This window comes from Pipistrellus kuhlii, unplaced genomic scaffold (genome assembly GCF_014108245.1).
Source record: "Pipistrellus kuhlii isolate mPipKuh1 unplaced genomic scaffold, mPipKuh1.p scaffold_m20_p_9, whole genome shotgun sequence".
NCBI classification, from domain to species: Eukaryota; Metazoa; Chordata; class Mammalia; order Chiroptera; family Vespertilionidae; genus Pipistrellus; species Pipistrellus kuhlii.
The window spans coordinates 54,593,094-54,615,715 of NW_023425595.1; the positions used below are offsets into that span (position 1 = coordinate 54,593,094).

The following is a 22,622-nucleotide window of genomic DNA, read 5'->3' on the forward strand; positions in this document are numbered from 1 at the left end:
TTGCACAAAGTGAAACAAATCAAGTTGACTTGACAAAGAATGGACTCTTATCCAAATCAGTGCCTGTTCGCGGGTTTGTCAGCGAACTCCGACCTCTCCCGGAGGCTTGGGCCCCGCACGGCCCTCGGCTGGGGGTGAGGGGAGCTCCCGCGGGCGAGTGGCCGTGGGTTTGCACCTCCCGGGGGGTTGGACACTGACCCCAGCGCGCAGCTCGGGGCCCACGGGCAGCCCCGGGGACCCTTCCCGAGGACCGGCCGGCCGGCCGGGACCGCGCCGGACTTCCTGCGGCCAAGGGCGGCCGCGTCCTCCGCGGAGACCGGGCTCCCACCCCGGCCGGAGCGGGGCGGACCGGGGCCCCCGGCCTGGCGGGGCCAGGCGGGCGGGCCGGCGGCGGTCACGTGGCGGGGGCGGCGTGCGCAGGAATGCGGCGGCGGCGGCCGCGGGGAGCGCCCCCTCGGCCCGGATCCGGCGCGGGCGGGCGCGCGGAGGAAGGAAGAGCCGCGAGGGGGCGGGGCCGGCGGGCGGCGCGGGCGGGCGCTTCTCTCAACTTTAGTTTTGGCGTCCGCGGCGGGCGGGTGTCTCAGTCGGGCGCCGCCGCCGCGGGGGAAAGAAAGGGAGGAAGGAAGGAAGGAAGGAGGAACCGGGGAAGGAAGTTAAGAGAGAGAAAAAGGGAGGAGGAAGGCACAGGCCGCCAGCCGCCCCGCGTCCGCCCGCCCGCCCGCCCGCCCGCCCGTCCGTCCGGGAGCGCAGGGCAGCCAGGTCCCCGACGCCGCGGGTCCAGCCGGCCGGCCGCGCAGCCCCTCCCGAGGCGCAGCCGCCAGGCCAGGGGGCCGGGGCCGGGGCCGGGCGGGGGCGGAGGCGCCGGGCGGGGATGCGGGGCCGCCGCGAGGCCCCCCGGCCCTGAGCGCAGCGCCGCTTCGCTCCGCCGCCCAGCGCCGCCCGCCCGCCCGCCTCCTCCGCCGCCGCCTTCGCGTCCGGGCGGCCCGTCGAGTCTCCGGGGCGCCGGGCGGAGCCTCCCCTCGCCCGCCTGGTCCGGGGTGCGCGCCGGGGAAGCAGGAGCCATGGATCCCGGGCAGCAGCCGCCGCCGCCGGCCCCGCAGGGCCCGGGGCAGCCGCCCGCGCAGCCCCCGCCGCAGGGCCAGGGCCCGCCGTCCGGGCCGGGGCAGCCGCCGCCCGCGCCGCCGGGCTCCCAGGCCGCCCCGCAGGCCCCGCCGGCCGGACACCAGATCGTGCACGTCCGGGGGGACTCGGAGACCGACCTGGAGGCGCTTTTCAACGCCGTCATGAACCCCAAGACGGCCAACGTGCCCCAGACGGTGCCCATGAGGCTGCGGAAGCTGCCCGACTCCTTCTTCAAGCCGCCGGAGCCCAAGTCCCACTCCCGACAGGTAACCGCGCCGCCCGGCGGCCCCGGGCCCGGGACGGAGTGGGGGGGGAGGGAGGAAGGGAAGGAGGGGGCCGGGGGGGGGGGGCTCTAGCGGGGCTGGAGCGGCGGCGGCGGGGGCCCCGGAGGAGACCCGGGAGGTGCCCGCGCCCGCTCCTCCCGGAGTCCCGGGCCGAGATTTGTTTTTCCGCTCCGAGTTGGGGCTCTGCGGTTGCCAGCCGCGGGGGGCGTGCTTTCCCCTTCTTCTTCCTTCCTTTCCTTTCTTTCCTTTCTTCCCGGGGCTCCCGGGAGGCCGGCGGGCCGGCGGGGGAGGTGTCGGCAGGAAGGGGGGTGGGGAGGCCGCGGTGGGCTGCACAATGCGCGCGCCGCCGCCGCCGCCGCCGGGGGGAGGGGGCGCCCGGCGTCCCCGTGGGTGCGCTGCCAGCGGGGCCCCATCCCCCTTTCCCGGGGGCCTCGCGGGGGCGGGGATGGGGGTGGGGGGCACTTAATTGTTCTCTTCGTTTCCCGGCGTCCAGGAGGGGCGGGGGTGGGACCAGTCCCTGCGGTTTCGGGCTGCTCCTCCCGCTCCCGCTCCCAAAAGCGTTTCTTTTCCGCGCGCGGGGGGGGGGGGGGGGGGAAGAGGGGGGCCCGGCCCTTAAACTCTGATTTCGGGACCCAGACTTTCCTGGAAGTTGTGTATGGAGTTCAGTGCTTTTCACCCCCCTTGTCTTCTTCCCCTAGTTCCCTTGGAAACTCTATGGGGCAGGCTCGCTCGCTCGCTCGCTCGCATCGGACTTAGAAGGCTCCCGTGGAGATCCCCCGGGTGCAGGCTATTATTTGCAATCCGCCGAAACGCGGGGAGACGAGCTGCATCTGCGGGGCGCGGGGCTGCAGCACGAGCCGCGGTAACGCGCCGCCGCAGGTTGACTCATAGGCTGAGTCCTGCCTGGTTCGGGCTGTGATGAAAAGTTACTGTTTGGGAAGCGATGACTAATGCGAGGCCCGTTCGCCATTGCTTTTTAGTTTCTTTTGCCGAGGCTAGGAGCGCGGCTGTGTCCCATGCACGGCGGTCGATTATTTTGTCCACTTTGGTGCAGCAGCCATGGAAGTGAAACGGTTAGAGCCATGCTAACTAACATTCCGATAGGTCCCAGGCGGTCTGTTTCGTGTAGGTTTTTCCTTTGTTTCTTAATTAAAAAAAAAAAAAGAAGAAGAAGAAAGAAAGAGAAAAAAAAAGAACTTGCTTCAGGCTAACTTTCAGCTTAGGAACTTTGCCCAAAAGTTAATTGGTTTTCCAGAGACTGAGGTGGAGTTCGTTCGCTGGGGCTGTAACTTGAGTGAAGAGTTGTCGCCCCATTCCCGTCCCCCCCCCCTCCCCCCACCTACTTGCAAGCCCGTTTGTTGTATGTTCTCCTGCCTCAGACCAAGGGATTTTTGGAATTCAGAAAAACTCACTTGACCTGCTGGCAAAAACCTGGGTTAAGAAGGAGAAAGGAAAAAACAGTTTAGCTGTTTGTTTAAATGCTTCAGTTTGTAAGAAGTAGGCTTTATGCTTTTTTCTTTTACTCCTGGAAGTGGGTTTCTGGACTCATGGGAAAATGTGTGTTGGCATTGCACTCTATAGGGTTATGCTGCTAGTTAACATGTTTTGAAAGCACACTACACACAGGAGAAGATCGAATTCCCCATTTTGTGGCACCTACATGCAATTGCAACTAAAAAGTATACTCTAATTGCACAAAAATTTATATCCAGGAGTTTATTGGTTTATGCTATTAATTGTCTAATATAGATTTGTTTGTTTTTAATAAATTTCTTAAGTGATGTGCATCTGTAAGTTTTATTTTTGCTGATGATTTCCTAATTCAAATATATTCTGATTGGAAACTCAGAAATGTACATGATTTTAAGGCATAAATGCCTCTCCCTTCCTTGCATATATGAAATTCTAACTTTTTGATAATCAACCCCTAATTCTAATAATGGAATTCAAATAACCGAATTATGAATAGTGTGTGGGTTGTAAAGAATATTCACAAACTATTGGATGTAAATTCATTCATATGTATATGTATGTGTAAGTGTGTAAGTTCTTAAGTTATATTGTAATGGAACTGTTGACATCTTTATTATCTAGGTACAGATAATATAGTTGGATTTTTATTTGTTATGTGGCTTTTAAGAACATTTGGCTAGTTCTAAATCTTTTGCATTCATTGTAAGTTATATAACTTGTGATGGTTGTTTTACTGATGTCATTTGTCCATGATGAGAAAAGAAAAAATGACCGTTGTCATGTGTTTAGGGTTTAGCTTAGGAAAAACATTAACTAGTGAAAAAAATTGCAGTTATGTTCCTTGGCTTACATTTATACCTGGAACATTTTAAAACTTGGGAAAGCACCCATACTTCATTGACCTTATAGAAATTAGGTTTTAAAATTCAAAATCTATTAATTTATTCTGTACAATTTGTCTTTAAAATATGTAGAAAGAGCACATCAAAGTGTAGTGGATAGAAAATTCACTTAGATATATTTCTCATCAACAAAATTATAAATGTAAAAGTACATATTACAATTACATAAAACCTTGAAAAATATCCACCTGCATACCTGTATTGCTCGATGTCACATTAAAAGTTGAAATTTGCCTTTGGTACTTAGATATTTGGTTGCAATGAAAGTCTGTCTAGGAAATTTAAAGGGACTACTTAAAAACAATTCTAAGGATTTCATTTTAATATTCCTATAGGCCAGTACTGATGCAGGCACTGCAGGAGCCCTGACTCCACAGCATGTTCGGGCCCATTCCTCTCCAGCCTCGCTGCAGCTGGGAGCGGTGTCTCCTGGGACCCTGACCCCCACAGGAGTCGTCTCTGGCCCGGCAGCCACCCCCACTGCTCAGCACCTTCGGCAGTCTTCTTTTGAAATTCCTGATGATGTACCTCTGCCAGCGGGCTGGGAGATGGCAAAGACGTCTTCTGGTCAGAGATACTTCTTAAAGTAAGTGAAAACAATGGACGGAGATAGTTTTCTAAGGAAAATGTATTTTGGAAAACACTGTACAATGGTATCAGGAATTAAAAAGCCATTTATTTTTTATTTTACTTAATTTTTCTGTCAAGTTCAGTTAAACTTCCATAATTATTTTCTCCCAGTTTGGTATTAGCTTGGGTATATTTTGAAAGCTTGATTGGTTGTGTTTCAGAGCCTTTTAATAATCTCATGTGGCAATTTGGGTATTCTCATTTTGAGTTTGTGCCAGACCTATTAATTAATCTAGCTCAAAACTGAAAGAATACCATGAGAAAATTCAAATTGTAATAATTATAGGACTGGCATAGCCTTATGAGTTATGTATAGTACTAATACATTTTTAAATTAATATTTTACTGGTAAAGAAGAATTACAAAATAGGACTTCTTTGGGAGTATAATTTTACAGCATTTTAGATTGTGAAATAACAAACCATGTAAGCTGCAGTTTGATGTGATTTATCAGGGTTTCCCCCCCCACCACATCCCCACCCCTAGAATGTAAAGAGAAACAGAATTTTTAGGTTTAATATACAACCTCTTAGTGGCAAACTTACTAGCAGGTCTTCAAAATTGAATTCCTCCTTTGGAAAAATAAAAAATAAGGCCATTGGGTTATTTATTTTTATCAGACTTTCTGTTCTTAACAAAATGGTAAAATTTCATCAAAGTTGAAAAGATCAAAATAAAATTTCATCCCCTCTCACTTTGAAATTATAGATAAGAACTTAATATTTTTGTTTGGCTTGGCTTGTTTAAGTGTGTACAAAATGTTTTCTAAAAGTAATTATTACAGACTGAAATTGTTGTTTTAAAAAAGTAGTTTACTTAGTACTATTTAATCAGGTTGAGATAATAGAGTGAAAAACTGTTTTGATTGAGATCTGTCTTGGCAATCTACTCCTAAGGCAAATGTAACATATATTTATTAGATTAGATAATACAACTAATGATACTGTTTTATTGTGTGAGTCTTAATATTTTATATTAATTGACTCTTAGGGTAGGTTGTTACTTTGTAACATGAGATACAGTTTTGTGACAGACAGGCTTATTTAGGGGATGAGCAGAGGAAAAAGTTTGATTTTGAAAAGTTTCTACAGTTTTTGTTCCCTTGACTGCAACTTTTTTCTTTTAATTCGCTTTCTGATGTCCTGGTATCCATTTCAAAGGGTCAAGTTTCAACCAGAACAATAAAGGGCCTGAGACTGGAAAGTACACACAAGTCTGGCAAACTCATCTGCATGAGCAAGATCATTTCTTCTCAAGCAGGCGTCCAAAGTAAATGATTGAAAGAGCTGCTAGCTGTGAGGATGTGTCTTTAAGGGAAAAAGTGGAAACAAACCAGGTTGTTAGGGGGAAAAAGAAAGGCTGTATTTTTTTGAACCTCTCCCTGCTGGGTCACATGCTGACCTGGGGAGATTTTTAAACAGCTTAATAGCCAGCTTACCTTCTTTCTTTGGTTGATTCTGTCGATGAAAGTATAAGGTTAAAGAGCAACATTTTTGTTCTCCTTAGTCTTTTGTATTTTGTAGTAATTGCTTATTGGTGACATCTGCCTATATTTTCATTTTGAGTAATTCTTTTGTTTTGAGCAGAAATAAATAACCTATAATTTATTTTTTAAAACCTCCAATGGTTCTTCCTTTGAGAAGTGTTTCTCTTAAAGATATTTGATAAAGATGGATTAATGAAGAGTGTGTACACATACCACATCACTGTGAGCACCCCAATCCAGCGGCCCGCAGGGAGGGTGCACCAGACCAAGTAATATGAAAATTTTGCCACAAGAGTAATGGCTGCAGGAGTGGAGAGAAGCTCAGTTGGGAAAGAAAGAAAGAATGAAAAAAAAAAAAAAAAAAAACTGTGAAAAAGAGAGATAAACATGATTTTTCTTCAAAAGTTTTGAATTTCATTATTTGAAAATTGATAAGTGAGTAAATCTTAAAAGTTTAAAAAAAAAATTCTGGCCCTGGTCAGTTTGGCTCAATGAATAAAGCTTGGGCCTGCAGACTGAAGGGTCCCAGGTTCAATTCTGGTCAAGGGTACAAGCCCAGGTTGTGATCCCCAATGGGGGCTGTGCAGGAGGGAGTCAATCAGTGATTTTCTCTCATTATCGATGTTTCTCTGTCCCTCTTCCTTACTCTCTGAAATAAATAAAAATATATTTTTAAAAATTCTATAACTATGTATGGTGACAGATGTTAACTAGACTATTGTGGTGATCATTCTGTTATATGTATGTGTGTTTGTGTGTGTGTGTGTGTGTGTGTGTGTGTGTGTATAAACTAGAGGCCCGGTACATGGATTTGTGCACCAGTGAAATCCCTCTGCCTGGCCTGCAGGGATCAGGCTGAAACTGGCTCTCTGACATCCCTTGAGGGGTCCTGGATTGCAAGAGGGCGGTTCTCTGGTGAAGCACCCCAGAATCAAGCTCCCTTCTCTGGTTCTGGTGTGTCACCCGAGAACTGCAGGTGCCAAGTCATGGCAGCTCAGCAGCTCTTGTATTGAGCGTCTGCCCCCTGGTGGTCATTGCAGGTCATAGTTATCGGTCAAAAAGTTGGACGGTCAGTTAGGCTTTTATATGTATAGATGTTAAATCATGTTGTACACCTGAATAATGTTATGTAATGAGGTATGTATACCTCAATTTAAAAAATGGGGTGGGGAAATATTTTTGAGGAACTCATGTGGAAGTAAAATTAGGCTTATTATATGTTAAAAAATATTAGGATTTTTGACTCAGTTGAATAATTTTCTCATTTCTTACCTTTCAGAAATAGGAGGTTTTTTCTGAGAGAGAGATCTTGGTCAGTAAAAGCAGGCATAATCATGGGTTAGCTGGTACCTGTCAGGAATTATAGAGAAGGCACCTGAGAATTGGATGTGGAAGATGGGTATTATTCTGTTCTTCTAAAGGTTGTTTTATGCACAGTATGCAGTTTGGAGGAAAGTTATGAAAAGATTAGTTCACATGCAGTTGCTAGCCATTTCCATGAAATTATTGGCTCTGAATTGCCATAAGCAACTTATTTTTGTGTACTGCACAGGTAAATGATTAATATCTGTCCCCTGAGTCAAAGATGATAATGAATGAAGCGTTTGGAAAGTTGCTTCTGTCAAAGTTCATTTTTATGCAAGTCTTAATGTTTCAAAGTCAGGCTCTCTTTGCAATCCATACTTACATATTTTCCTTTTTGGCTAAAGAAAATTCTTGTTGCCATCTAAATGTAGAATGAAAAATTAGTTGCATATTTTAGAACTAGAGAAAAAAATTATATTTTAACATCTTTTTAGGTTAGAACTCACTTTCCACTTACAAGTATATAAAAAAATGGCTCAATGGATAGAGCATCTTCCTGCCAACCAAAGGGTCCTGGGTTCGATTCCAGTCAAGGGCATGGGTCTTTGTTGCAGGCTCCTTCCCAGCCCAAGCCCTTGGTCAGGGTGCATGCGTGCAAAAAGCAACCAATTGATGTGTTTCTTTCCATCTTTCCCTCTCTCTTCCACCCTCTCAAAAAATCAATGGAAAAGTATCCTCAGGTGAAGATTAAAAAATAACACCAAGTACCTACACACCAAGTATATACTTTATCAAGATTTATACTTGTCATGAAGAAATCTGATCATAAAGGTCCAAACTTAGAAGGTGATGTGATGTGTTTGAAAACTTACAAATGTTGATTTTAGAAGCAACTAATTGTTGCTTTGTAACCACAGATGAATGACTTTGAAGTCAATTGGCCCATCCTCTTGTTTCATGGCAGAGTAATTACTGAAGAAGGATTATGGACAGGCAACCATTGGTATTTTTAAAGCTCTTCCTAGGTCAATGAGATCTTCTGGAAAAGACTTGTACTTTAGCTTGACAAGTGATAAAGTGAATTATGATGATTCTACCTACATTTATCAATGATACATATTTAAGCTCTTGTATAATTGTGAAGTATGTAAAAAAAAAAGCTTAGCATGTATATTATGTATAATATTTGATCTACTGAATTTACTGTTTAAAACTAAGTTCCTCAAAGTTGTATATTGAGCTTTTATTTTTTTTAAATCATTTCTCTTTATTACTCTGAAAAGTTTTGCCTTCTTCAGCTTTCTTATAGTTTTCCTACAGGAAATAGTTCTTCAAGTAGTTGGTCAACAACTTCCTATTTCTTTATAAGCTGCTGAATAACTTCCTGAATTAGTATTCTGTAATATCTCTGGTTACAAGGAATGTTTTTCTCAGATTTACTTTTTATTGGATCTGATACCTTGTAACTATTACCATGTACAAAGAACTTCTTATATATAATGTACCATATAGGATTTTATACTTTGATTTAAGAAATCTGATCCGGTGATTTTTAAGTTTGTAAATATGCATTATTTTAATAATGTTCTAATTTTTAAAAGATCATTTTATTTCATTTCTACTATTTATCATTTTCTGAGTACTGGCCAGTGTTTTTAAAGCTTGAAGACTCAAGGTTTCATGTGGCTGTGATCTGATTAAAAGTCATTATTGTGTATCTTGATCCAAGAGTATTTTGTTCAGAGATTTTCAACATTGCGCAGCAGCAATATACATCAGCCAGTTTTAATAAATGCTTTGATTCTTTTTTATGTTATTTCAGAAGTTAATGCTCCACTGCTTTAATTAAAGCTACCTTAAAATGTATCAATTAAAGATGAATTAAACTGTTTCTTGTTACAATTTGATCTATGCTTCTAAACACTTACCCTGCAGAAGACTATACACAAATGCAATGTGTATTGTTACTACAATAAAGATTAGATGTTTTTAAAAGGAACAGTTTCAAAAAGAATAAAGTTATTGGGGGGGGGGCGGGTTTTGTTTTTGTTTTTGCTATATCAAGTTAACTTGATATGATTTCCTTTTAAAAGTGAAAAGCTTGTAATATTGCTATTAAATGTTGGTTAAGCTGTGTAAAAACAACAAAACAACAACAATAACAAAAACATCCCAATTCAAATTATAATCACAAAATATTTCCCTGTCTGAGGGCAGGGCCGGCCTCTGCCTGTTTGTCTTGCTGTTGAGGCTGAGTGGGGAGAGAAGATGAAAGTGTGCCCTCAGCTCTAGGGAAAAATGCTTGCTTCTGCTCAGTGGGTGGGCATCTCAGGGAAGAATGGCCCGCAGTGCCACAGTGATTTAGGCAGAAAAGCTCTGGAGGAACTGCTGAATACAGTGACAGAAGAAAAACAGTGGGAAGATAGTGGATGTGACAGAGTAAATAGAACATGGAGATTAATGTATTTCCTGGGGAAAATAATGAGTATTTTGAGTGTGAACTAAGAAAGATGTTTAGTTAACAAGCTAGATGTTTAAATGCAGCAAACTCTCAATGGGCTACAAGATGGTAGGCTAATTTTCTTCAAGAAATAACATTAAAAAAAAAATCCCTCTAAGTCTCATGTTAACTATTAAGGAAAAAAACCTAAGTAGTTTTTGAATAATTGAAATATTAAAAAAATATTATTGCTATCCTGAGATCAGTCCTCACTAGTATTGTGGAAAAATAAATTTTACTTTGTAGTTAGAAAAAATAGTGCAGATTGGCATCCTAAAATAGTAATGCTGATATGCAAATAACTCTGAATTGCCTTTTACTTTAAGGCTTTGGGGAAGAGGTAACTTCTAAACCTAACCTTTTAGCTGTCAAAATGCATAGTGAAGTTTAGGCTTAAGGCACATCAAAGTTAAATCACTTAAAAAAATCAGTAATTATGACTTAGATTATTTAAACTTAATTTGCTACCTTAGTAATAGCATAATTTAGCCATTAATTATGGCTTGAAAGTTTAATAATAGTTGAGTAGCATTGTAGAAAGATCCATGTGGTGCTATAACTATGGTTACTAAGTGATGCAGTTCTTACAAAAAGGGCTTCTGATTCTCGGAATAATCAGAACTTCAAGCCATGAAAGGGGCATTGCTGTTTTTAACTAAGAAGAATTGCTTCATGGTTCTGGTTGCTCAAGGATTGTAGCAAGCACCAAGTTTCCTGGGAACAAGTACTGCTGCAGTGGAAACCCTTCTGTTGGGTAGGGCTTGACCCCTTCCAAAAGCAGACAAAGAAGTTTGGTGTAAATCACAAAGGTCTTTCCCCCCCTCCTCTTAGTATTTTAGACAAGAAAAAGTGGTCAGTAGTTTAATTCTCATTTGAGGAGAATTATCTTTTTTATTAAAGTATTACATATAGTATCACATATGTCTCCTTTTCCCGCCATTGACCTCTCCCCGGGCACTTCATAATCTTTAATACTACATTAAATGATATTTTTCTGAATCATGTTGCAAATTAACAAAATAGCAAATAGGGATATCTATTAAAATACTGTTTATTTCCACCAAATATTTACCATGCTTTTTTTGTAGCTAGCTCTATTACTTATCTGTCTTCACTTTTAGAGTGGATCTCTCTCTTCACTGGCCTTATCAAATCTTTTCTGGGTCCTGATTTGGGGGTGGGAAAGGTTCTTTTTGTTACGAGCTCCTTCCTTCCTCTTGCAATTGCTTACTTATCCTACAGGGAGCAGGTCTTTTGTTTGTTTTTAAAGTAAGGTCTTTAGTTGACCCGTAAGTATGTTTAGAGAGATGTGCTTTTGATACATTCATGAAAACTTACGATAGAGTACTTGATTTCGTGTTTTGAGTGAAGACAACTTTCTTCAGAGTGCTATTATGTGTTTTCACAAAATTAAATGTAGACTAGAAAGCTGTTAGAAATCTAACTTCTCACATATTCAGAAATGACTGTAACATGGAGTTGGCTTCTGGAAAGGAACCTACCTTACCATCTAGGACACACGTGTCAAACACAAGGCCCGCGGGCCAAATCCGTCCCGCCAGGCCTTGCAATGTGGCCCGCACCGCGCTGTCATCACTGCACTCCGCTGCGTTTCCATCACAATGACAGTTTTATGACTGTTCAGTAAACCATTCGGCCTGCGATTTAGGCTGGATTTTAGATTTTGGCCCCTTCTCTGATTGAGTTCGACACCCCTAATGTAGGAGATGAGGGTAAAGTGTGGATTTTTTTTAATGTACAAGCATGAGTGGAGATTCTTTTGTTTTTATGTTAATGAGGCTGTCCTCCCTCTTTTTCCTCCCCTCTGTATCAGATTTTTCGGCTTTTTAACAAGGTGTACTTTTTTTTATTACAAAAATAACATGTTCATGTTGACACTGGGACATTTCTTCTCTCTCATCTTGGCAGGTCCTGCTTCACTCTTGTTGTTTACCCTATTTGTTGCTTTTTCTTTCTTGATTTGCGCATTCTTAGAGTCGGCTTAAGGAGGCTTCTCCCACAGGAATTGCTGAGAAAAGAGATACATTGGTAGGTAACGGCATTGAGATCTTTTATGCTTAACAATATCTTTATCTGTTAACATTTGATGGGCAGTCTGGTCGAGAATAAAATTTATTTATTTTTCCTTGGCGTTTGAAAACCAATGCATCATTTTATTCTAGCTCCCAGTTTTCTTATGGAAAGTGTTCTTATTCTTGGCTTCCTTGGGGATTTTAGTGTTTTTGTTTTTTGTTTCTTTGTCTTTGGGCAGGGGGTGGTGGTCTTAAATTTCATAGTGTGCCTTGGTATGTACCTTTTTTTATGCATTCTAAAGATTACTTGGTTTGGAAACTCTTCAATGTGAATGGTGGCTCTTAATTTTTAAAAGAATGTATTTATTGATTTCAGAGAGGAAGGGAGAGGGAGCGAGAGATCAAAACGTCAGTGATAATGGCAGAATCGTTCATTGGCTGCCTCCTGCCTGTCCTACACCGGGGATCTAGCCTGAAACCCCATTCCGGTAGATGCTCAACCGCTGAGCCATGCTGGCTAGGCCCTCTGAACATTTTGCAGTGTAGTTGCCCTAACTCTCCTTTGGTCCTGGGCAAGATATATATATATATATTTTTATTAGGTCTTGTGTAATTTCTTCTAGTCTGTTTTATCTGTTCTCTTCACCTAGAATAACTAGTCAGAATAATTTTTTTGATTTTCCTATCTTTACCCCTGTTTTTTCCTACACTTATTAGCCTGTTGATATGCTTTCTGGGAGATTTAACTTTAATTTTTAACTTTTCAGTTGACTTCCCCCTTCTCCCCAAAGGTGTTTATCATTCATAATTTACAAGGACCCTTTTCTGAGCTCATTGTTCCTTTGTGTGAGTATTTTGTTCATTTTTTTGTTTTTTGTTAATATACCCGAGTATATTTCTCCACTGATTTTCAGAGAGAGTGAAAGAGAGAGGGAAACACATTGATTGGTTGCCTCTTGCATGCCCCCCTGACCAGGGACTGGGCCCGGGAGGAGCCTGCAACCAAAGTATGTGTCCTTGACAAGAATTGTACCTGGGACCCTTTGGGGTCCGCAGGCCAATGCTCTATCAGGGGTCTTCAAACTACGGCCCGTGGGCCACATGCGGCCCGCAGAGGAGTCTGATCCGGCCCGCCAGGTTTTTTGGGCAGTGAGCGCAGCCTAGGTGTTACAGTAGGAATTAGTAGTTCATATAGTCCGGCCCTCCAGCTCTCTGAGGGACCGTGATCTGGCCCCCACTTTAAAAAGTTTGAGGACGCCTGCCTGAGTCTATCCACTAAGCTAAACAGGTTAGGGCTGTTATTTTTAATGACATGTTCTACTTATTTCATAGAAGTAGTAATAAAATGTTTCTCTGAGGATATAGCAAGTGTGCCTTTTTAAATTTCTTTCTACTTTCAGTGTCTCAAGTGAACTTCAGATAGACCAGGGACCAATCAGGCCCTGAAGTTGTGGGGTCCCTAACTGTCAGTATCTTAGTTAGGTTCTCTTATAGTGGCCAGTTTCTCCAGGAAAAAACTGCAGTCCTTTTAAAAAAAAATTTTTTTAAACTATATTTTTATTGATGTCAGAGAGGAAGTAGAGGGGGGGAGAGGGAGGGAGGGAGAGGGAGAGGGAGAGGAGAGGAGAGGAGAGGGAGAGAGAGAGAGAGGAGAGAGAGAGAGAGAGAGAGAGAGAGAGAGAGAGAGAGAGAGAGAGAGAGAGAATATGAATGAGAGTGAGAATGAATCATTGGCTGGCTGTCTCCTGTTTGCCCGCAATCTGGGCATATGCCCTGACTGGGAATGGAACCGTGATCTCCTGGTTCATAAGTCAATGCTTGACCTCTGAGCCACGCTGGCCGGGCTGCCGTCCTCTTTCTAGAGAGCATTGGAGTGATGGGTGTCAGACTTACCACTGGTGTTTTGGGCTGACCAGTGTGGGGCTTCGTCCGTGCTCTTGGCTGCGCCCGGTATCAGTGCATGCTCTGGCTCCCTTTCTTGGGAACATAACATTCCCCATCTCCTTGGGCGGGGATTGGAGTGTGCAATAGGTTTTTCAAAGTTGTATGTAGGCTGAATTTTTGTATTAGTAAATCCAATTTGTGGTTATTCGGTCGACTTGGTATGTAAAGTTGCAGTTTTCCAAGTCCCAAAACAGTAGCTAGATAGTTTCATATGATTTGACTTAAATATCACAGGATCATTTTTTAAATAATACTTAAGTAAATGCTTTTACCAGGCAGATGGTTAATTTAAGCACATTTGTTCCATTTCATGTCAGTTCTGCTAGTTTACATCTTCATGTGTTAGATTTCCCTAAGGGGGATCTGTATACTTTCAGAGCAGTTGGCATTGGGCATTGGACAAAATTTTTTGAGAGTTTTGATTCTGAAAAAGTGGAGATAATCAAATCTGTACGTCATTTTCTAGTACACATAGCTCTTAAAAGTAGGACTTGAAAGAAAAACAGCTTTATGAAGTTGGCAAGTATGTGTCTCCTACCCTCCTTCTTTCTGTCTAGTTTCCATCAACATTTATGATGATAAGGTAAGGAAAATATGCATATCTAAATTGACTAAGTTATTACTGGTATACTTGTGTAGTTTAACCCCTGAGGTATATAACTTGACTTACTTTAAGACAGATTGTTGCTTCCCTGGCCAGTGCTCTTTAATAGATACCTCAGCAAAGTAGCCTGTGCTGTGTTCAATAGGCCACTTTCAATGTCACAGGATATTAGTAAAGAGAATTTCCTTTTTTTATTTTACAGGATAATTTTACTTTTATTTTCACTTTTAAAAAATTAACATTTTCTCAATTATTTTCATTCAGTATTATTTTGGAGAGCGTATTTTCTTTATGAACTAACCCTGACATGGAAATGTGAGTAGTTACGGATTTCATGAAAACTGGGTTTAGGTTGAAATAGATTCGCCCAGAGGGGGTGGCTGAGCCGTGTTAGGATAGGACCCTTTGTTGTTGATGATCTCTAGTTGAATTTCTTCAGAGTTCCTTTCATCAGTCTCTGCCTTGATTAGATTAAAAAGCAGATACATGGAAATGTTTTGTGGAAAAGAGGAAGCAAACCTTTTTAAAACCACATAGAATCTTAAGTGACCAATGCCAAACCCGCCCTGGGCCATCAGTGAAAAGGGTTAAATGGTACTGTGTACTGTTAGAGAGGGTACTTTGGAGTTGTAAAGGGCATTGAAATGTTGAATAATGTAGAGGAGGAAAATAAAATCCATATGTCTTAGTTAACTATATAGAGTAAGGAAGTTTGTTAAAATAGTCCATTGGTAAGGTGAAATAAATAAATGAATGAATGAATGAATGAATGAATGAATGGAGATTTCTGAGACCCTGCCTGGAACTAAGACTGACCAGCGATAGGGTCACAGTTAAAATTTACCAAGTTCACCTGGATAACATTTTAAAAAATAAATTAAAAAAACAACCTCTGGGGAAGAGTTGGCCAAAATACAGATGTTTCTGTTTTTCCTCTACACATGTTCAGACTGATATAGGTTATGTTTCAGAAACTGTGTAGTTTGGATGGGCTCCAGATGATGTAATAGGATCACTTTTATTCCCTCCCAGCTGGAGGGTGTGCAGACTTTCCTGTTAGGACTGGTACAAATCTCCTCTTATGGTGACAAAATATAATCACTGTTTTCAGATAATGATATGTAAAATTGTAATCACTGTCCTCTGTTTGAAGACAGAACGTGTTCTTTGTGTACCTGCCTATTCTAAAGTTTTCAGTTAGTGCCCATCATGTTCCAGATAAGAATTTGCACAGTTTATCCATTAGTGTCCTTACTATTTCTACTCCCTCAAACACAGGGTGATTTTTCTCTAAGAACTACTTGGTTCTGGTCACTTGCATTGATGTGGATGTAGTTTCTTTTTCCCTGATTTTTTTTTTAAAAAATGTTTTATTGATTTTCCACAGAGAGGAAGGGAGAGGGATAGAGAGCTAGAAATGTCTATCAGAGAGAAACATCGACCAGCTGCCTTTTGCACACCCCCTACTGGGGATTTGCCCGCAACCAATGTACATGCCCTTGACAGGAATCGAACCTGGGACCTTTCAGTCCGCAGAGTGAAGCTCTATCCGCTGAGCCAAACCAGTTTCGGCTGATTTTTGTTGTTGTTGTTGTTATTTTTAAAAAATTCACTATATGCACTTAATGGTGTCTTGATTTCATAAAAACCTACCTAGTAGTTTTATGTAGCAGATACTGTTTTAAGGATTCACTTGGTCCTAATCCATGGATTAAATTGGATCTCAAGACTCCTTTCATTCAAGTCATCTTTGCCTTTTCATTGCTGTCTCCCTGGAGAACCTGTGAGGCTGTTATAAGCTCAGTAAAGGTAGATTTTTTCCTCTTTGTTCAGTTTTATGTATGTAGCTCTTGATGTGTTTATTGGCAGATTTATTTCAGTCTATTGGTTGATAGTCACCCTAATTAATGCCTTCACTTCAGTCCCTGAAATTAATGCAATGCAACTTCATGCTAAAAAAAAAGAATAGGGTATTGCCTTGTATATTCTAGAGTTAATTTTATAAGTTTGAGATTATTCTTAAACTCTGAAGTAGAACTATTTTTAAAATATATACTTGTGTAGATATAATTGAATAACAGTTCTACTGAGGGCATTGTAACCAGGGAAGGGAATATTTAGAAAAAAAATTCTTTTATAGAAATGGTACCAGTTGAGTAGACTACTATGGGAGTTCAGGTGAAGAGATGGTACTCAAGTTATGATTATGGAATTAGCATTTTCAATTTAGTGAATATGGGTTGATGAGGTGGGGAGGCAAACATTGACTGGTAACAAAGGCTTTGATCTTCCTATGTGGATGATCTTTGCATCTTAAGAGACTCCTCCCTTCATTAAAATGAGCTGTTAATTGTAGTTAAATCTGCCCTCTCACATTGGGCATTTAAAAAACCAGTTCTTTAAATGGTTTATCTTGCTTATTGATTAGAGTATTGGCTTGCATACTGCAGGTTCTTGGGTTCAGTTGGATTCCTGGACAAGGGCAGGTATCTCCGTTGCGGTTTCAAACTCCTGCCCTGAGTAGGAGTAAGTGTGGGAGGCAGCCAACCAGTGTGCCCTATCTATTTTTCTCTCCTCTTCTCCCTCCCTTCTATACTTTTGAAAGCAATGGAAAAGATGTCCTTGGATGAGGATTAACAAAACAAAACAAAACAAAAAAAACAGTTCTGATATCAAAACACTTGAAGAACCATTTAAAATGATTTGGTTTTATTCACTGTTTGAAAAAAATGTTTCATAAGTAAGGACCATCTATTACATGAACATTGTCAAATACAGTTGTATTCTGTATGCATTTTAAAAGTTTATTTTGATATTACAGCCTATTAAAGATCTTTTGTTTGCTACTTTTTGACACTTTGTCAGAAAATGCTAGTTGAATTCTTTTAATTTTTCTGGTACTGTTTAAATTTAGCTCAATGTTCATTTGTTTATCAAGTAAATTTTATTAGAATTACACAAAGTGAATAAAACTACATGCATTATTTTTGTTTTGCATACCATTGCACAACTTGAATTAATAGTAAAATAAGTGTAAAAGCTACAATTTTTTTAATTTTTAAAGTTTCTTGTGAAAGCTGCTAATGACAAACATTTCAGAGCTTAAAGAGTTTTTAAAATTAAACTTTTAAATTTGTTTTAGGCAAGCATAATCAGCTGGATTATTCCATCTTACTTTACCAAAACCAGATAAGTATTTGAGAGCTTGTTTGTTGATCAATTATATTAAAATAAATTGTAAAGCAAATCTGGTACTCTGCTTATCACCATTAGAAGTTACTGTGGAAACTAAATTTTGTCTTTTAAAACTCTCTAGGATTTTAAATTTATTAATAAAACTTTCCTGGGACACAGAGCAGTCAGAATTCTTTACCTAACTCAGTTTAATTTGGTTTTGGAAGGAAGTTAGGAGTTTCAGGAATGCTAATAATTAAGAAATGAATATAGTTAGAAACATACTAGGCTGTTAAGATTTCAACTCTGTTTTATAGTAAGTCACCTGGAGGTCATTTACTGTTACTGGTTGTCTTATAAAGCGGGGCTGCCATAACAAACCACAGACTGGGTGGCTTAAACAGCACCCAGTGTTTCTCACAGTTAGGGAAGCTACCATGTCCAAGATCAAGGTGCCAGCAAAGGTTTTATTCTGAGGCTTACCTTGGCTTGCAGGCGACTGTCTCTTGTTGTGTTCTCCTCTTGTGTGCACAGAGGTTTCCTTACATATTGGTGGGAGCCTTTTAAGAGGATGAATGCAAAAGCTGCACAGTTACCTATGTTACTGCATCCTGTTGGTGAGAATCAGCACAGATGTGGGGGGAGGGCGTTACTTGGGAAGTAGCTCTGCTTCTTGGTGTTCCAAGTTGCAAAATATTGTGGCCATGTTTTTAAGTCTACCACACTTAAACAGGAAGTTTTTAAAAAAATAATGTTCAGAATAGGTGAATGATCATCTGGGACCTAAAAAACTCGGGTAGAACATAATGTCACTGGAAAAGAGTTTGTACTCTTAAGAAGTAAATTCTCATTTTTTGTGAATAATGTAATATAAGTTGATAAGTGTTTCCCTCTTGAGATGCCATCAAATAAGTCAAGTTATTTTTAAACCATTCAGTAGGTTAGATAAAATATGGACTTTGGAATTACAATTTACATTTATGGTTCAAGACCATAGTTGCAGCTATCCTCTAGAATTTGACTCTGGTATTTTTTCAAAAAATTGCCTCTTTTTACATCATCTTTAGATTAACTTATGCATGAACTCACATGGGACATACAGTGGGAAAGGAACCTGGTATTTCCTGGTACCTATTTGTGTTTGATTTAATTACATTGCTTTTTCCCCCCTGCCTGAATTCAATTAAATTGAGGAAAATCTTCATTGTTGTTGCTGATAGATTTGACTTTATTAACTGGCTATTCATTGAATTTTTATTAATTTACAGACTAGTAAATTAGCTGAATTATCAAGCTGTATTTGTGTATAATATACATATAAATATAAGTACCATAACTCAATTGGTGAGAACTCAGTGATTTTGGAACGTTTGTTCTTTCTGCGTTCCAGAAGTGCTTTCCGTGACCACACCACATGTGGTTAGGTTACCAGGTTATTTATGAATGAACAGTTGAGGATCACTGCTTCACTGGGAGTTCCTGAAGACATTCTCAAACATTTAATTTCAAAACTAAGCATCTGCCTCTTTTAATAAAGGCCTGTAAAAGCAAGGTGGTTTTTTTCTCCTCTTCATGAAATTGAATGATTATAAGAAACTGATTTAGTTCTTTGTAATTAGTTACCTAAAAGTTGAATTTAAACAGTGAATTAGATTTTAGCACTGCGGTTCATACTACTACAATCAGTAAAATAGTTGTTCTCTTGACTTTTTGTTTTGTTTTTTAAAATGGTCCCTGGCAACTCCTCCATTTTTGGTAGTGGAGTTGTATTGGGTCTATGAAGAGGCTTCACAAGAAAAAAGAGCAGCTATTTATGGAGCATTTCCTCAGGCCTGCAATTTGAAGCCATTACAGCAAAGTTGCTGAGCAAGTGATTACATGCCAGCAGTCAAGGCCCCCATTCTGCAGCTTGTGTGGATAAGAGCTCAGAACTACCGCCATGCAAAGTTTGCCCTCTTAAGTTATTGTCAATTGCTTACTTTTTAAATTCATTCTAAACTCACTTTCTTAACAGTTACATTATTAAAAGGTTACAGGATATAAGCTTGTTTTTGAGGTTTCAGGAAATCAGCATCCAAGAATACAATTTCCCCATCCCTCACTCCCTTTTAGTTCATTAAAATCTGGTCATCTTATCAAATGCAGATCTTGTCCAGCAGTTTTACTTAAGTTCACAAAAACAGATGTTAGAGGAGTAGTCTATCAAAGGGATTTCAGCTTAATCTATATATTTTGTAGACGTGGAGTCTATGTTTGAGAGGTGTTTGATTTTCAGATTTTAGATAACTTGGTTGCCTACCTATGAAAACACCATTTCTCTAGAGAGTTGTTTAAAAAAAAAGTTATAGAAAATAAATTAAGTGGTCTCTTTTGTGAATTATAACAGCATATGATGATGTGGGATCCAAGTCTTGTTCCTGTTCTTAGTGGAAATGGTTTTAGTTTTTGCCCATTGAATATAATGTTGGCTATGTTGAGGTATGATTCCTCAATTCCCACTTTGCTTAGTTTTTATCAGGAAATTATATTGGATTGTGTCATGTCTTTTTTGTATCAATTGATATGACTATGTGATTTTTGCCTCTCAATTGATTTGTGGATATTATACCAGCCTTGCATCCCAGGAATAAATCCTACTTGGTCATGGTGTATGATCTTTCTAATGTAATGCTGGATCCGATTTGCTAGAATTCTGTTGAGGATTTTAGCATCTATGTTCATCAGGGATATTGGCCTGTAGTTCTCTTTCTTTGTGGTATCTTTATCTGGTTTTGGGATTAGAAAGAGTTAGGAAGTGTGCCTTCCTCTTGGATTTTCTGGAATGGTCTGAGGAGGCTAGATTTTGGTGGTTCTTTGGTTCCTAAAACTCCCTTGTGAAGCCATCTGGCCCTGGGCTTTCGTTTGCTGGAAGTTTTCTGATGACTGCTTCAATATCCTACTTTGTTATCAGCCTTTTGAGATTTTTTTATTCTTCTTAGTTGAACTTTGGAAGGTTGTACTTTTCTAGGAATATGCCCATTTTCTCTAGATTGTTTAGTTTGTTGGAATAGAGTTGTTTATAGTTTTTTTTTTTTTTGTTTTGTTTTGTTTTGTTTTTACAATCCTTTGTATTTCTGTGGGGTCTGTTGTTTCACCTCTTTCATTTCTGATTTTGTATTTGGGTCCTCTCTCTTTGCTTCTTGGTGAGCCTGGCTAGAGAGGTTCATCAATCTTGTTTATCCTTTGGAAGAATCAGCTCTTGGTTTCATTGATCTTTTGTATTGTTTTTTTGGTCTCTATGTCATTTATTTCTGCTCTGGTCTCTATTATCTCCTTCTGCTCACTCTGGGCTTTCCTTGTTGCTCTCTTCCTAAAGTTTTAAGTTCTAGAGTTGGTAATTTATTTCCATTTTTTCTTATTTTTTGAGGTAGGCCTGTAGAGCTATGAACTTCCCTCTCAGGACTGTTTTCACTGTGTCCCATAGGTTTTTGGATTGTTTTGTTTTCACTGTCATTCGTTTCCAGGATGTTGTTAATTTCTTCTTTGATCTCGTTGGTAACACATCATTGTTTAATAGCATGCTATTGAGCCTCCAAGTGTTTGAATTTTTTTTATTGTTTTTATTGTAGTTGATTTCTAATATTATGCCATTGTGGTCTGAGAAAATGCTTGATATGATTTCAATCTTTTTGAATTTGAAGAGACTTTGCTTGTGTCCTATGTGGTCTATCTTTGAAAATGTCTCATGTGCATTTGAGAAAATTGCATATTCTGTAGCTGAAATATGCTTTTAATTCTAATTCTCTGAAAGTGTTTTAATAATATAGAAATTGAAATGGTTTTTTAGTCATCGACATTCTAAGAAATAAGTATTCCCTAACTTACTGTCTGTATAACTTTACCCTCTCCCACCCCTTCCCTCCAACAACCCTGATAATTAACAACACAGACTAAAAGGAAAAAGAATAGTGTCCTTCTAGGATGCTCACAAAATTACCTCATCTTTACAAATTGGCAACCTGAATAATCCTTTTGAGTTTCACAGGTTTGGTGAAATAGTGAGTTTCTTAACTCTGGCAATTATAATTGAGAGAAATTTCCTAGTTCTATGACTTAAATTGAGATTTAGGACATTTCTATAGTATTTAGCTAAATGATAGCCTCTGGAAACTGCTTTTTTGATATTTTTACACTGCTCCCTCATCCTCCAACGAATGTAGGTATAACATAAATTCTTTCAAGATTCAGCTCAGATTTTAACTCTCTAGAATCAACATGTCAAACTTGTGGCCGGCGGGCCGCGTGTTTAACATGCTTGGGTCTTCCCATATTTTTCTTAGTCCCATGTCTGTTGTAGAGGTAGCCCCCTCTTCTTCACATGAACCTTGCTGCATTGGGATATTTTTCACTTGTAGAGTTGTACTGTGTACCCTGTACCTGGCATAGTGCCAGCACATATTATGTGCTCACCAAAAATTGTTGGGAATTGCCGAAATCGGTTTGGCTCAGTGGTAGAGCCTCAGTCTGCGGACTGAAAGGTCCCGGGTTCGATTCCGGTCAAGGGCATGTACCTTGGTTGTGGGCACATCCCCAGTGAGGGGTGTGTGTGTGTGTGTGTGTGTGTGTGTGTGTGTGTGCGTGCGCGCGCGCAGGAGGCAGCTGGTTGATGTTTCTCTCATCAACGTTTCTAGCTCTCTATCTCTCTCCCTTCCTCTCTTTAAAAAGAAATCAATAAAATATATTTTAAAAAAATTGTTGGGAATTGCTTTGAAGTGGTGTACAGTCATTTCAGAAGCATTGAGTTATTTTCATGCCTTGGTGCCTTGAGAAAGCTTCAGCACCATCCTTAGAGCTATGCAACATAAAGATTGAGAGCACTTAACTCAGTCCTCCAGAGGCAGGGTGTGTGAATTAGTTAGAAATGGCATGAGGAAAGATCTTGTTGACTGTTAGTAATCCCGAAGAAGAAGCGATTGCTTGCTGGTTGCTTGTCAGCCCTACTGGCTATTGCAAGGCCTATTCAGCTCACCCATTACGTTGTAAGCATTTGATATATAATAAATGCTTAAATAGCTGGCTAGCTGATTTTCTTACTTTATTCCAGGAGCCTTAGTGACCTCATCTGTAAAGTCAGTGGATTGAAATATATGATTTCTCAGAACTTTTCTAGCTCTAAAATGCTGTGA

At 40.7% G+C, this 22,622-nt stretch overlaps 1 protein-coding gene across 19 annotated transcripts in view; it reads left to right on the top strand.

The window, feature by feature from the left end:
* The first annotated feature begins 500 nt into the window (after positions 1 to 500).
* Positions 501 to 22,622, top strand: part of YAP1 (Yes1 associated transcriptional regulator) — a 106,677-nt gene continuing 84,555 nt past the window's right edge. For 3 of the 19 annotated variants that reach the window (XM_036426196.2, XM_036426195.2, XM_036426193.2), the window contains exons 1-3: positions 507 to 1,388; positions 4,117 to 4,367; positions 5,549 to 5,680. In XM_036426196.2, the coding sequence (XP_036282089.1) occupies positions 1,062 to 1,388; positions 4,117 to 4,367; positions 5,549 to 5,680 (710 nt within the window). In that variant the 5' untranslated portion in view covers positions 507 to 1,061. Of the gene's footprint in view, positions 1,389 to 4,116; positions 4,368 to 5,548; positions 5,681 to 22,622 lie in introns of all 19 variants that reach the window. The other 16 variants (XM_036426203.2, XM_036426199.2, XM_036426192.2 and 13 more) reach the window with 12 other exon arrangements.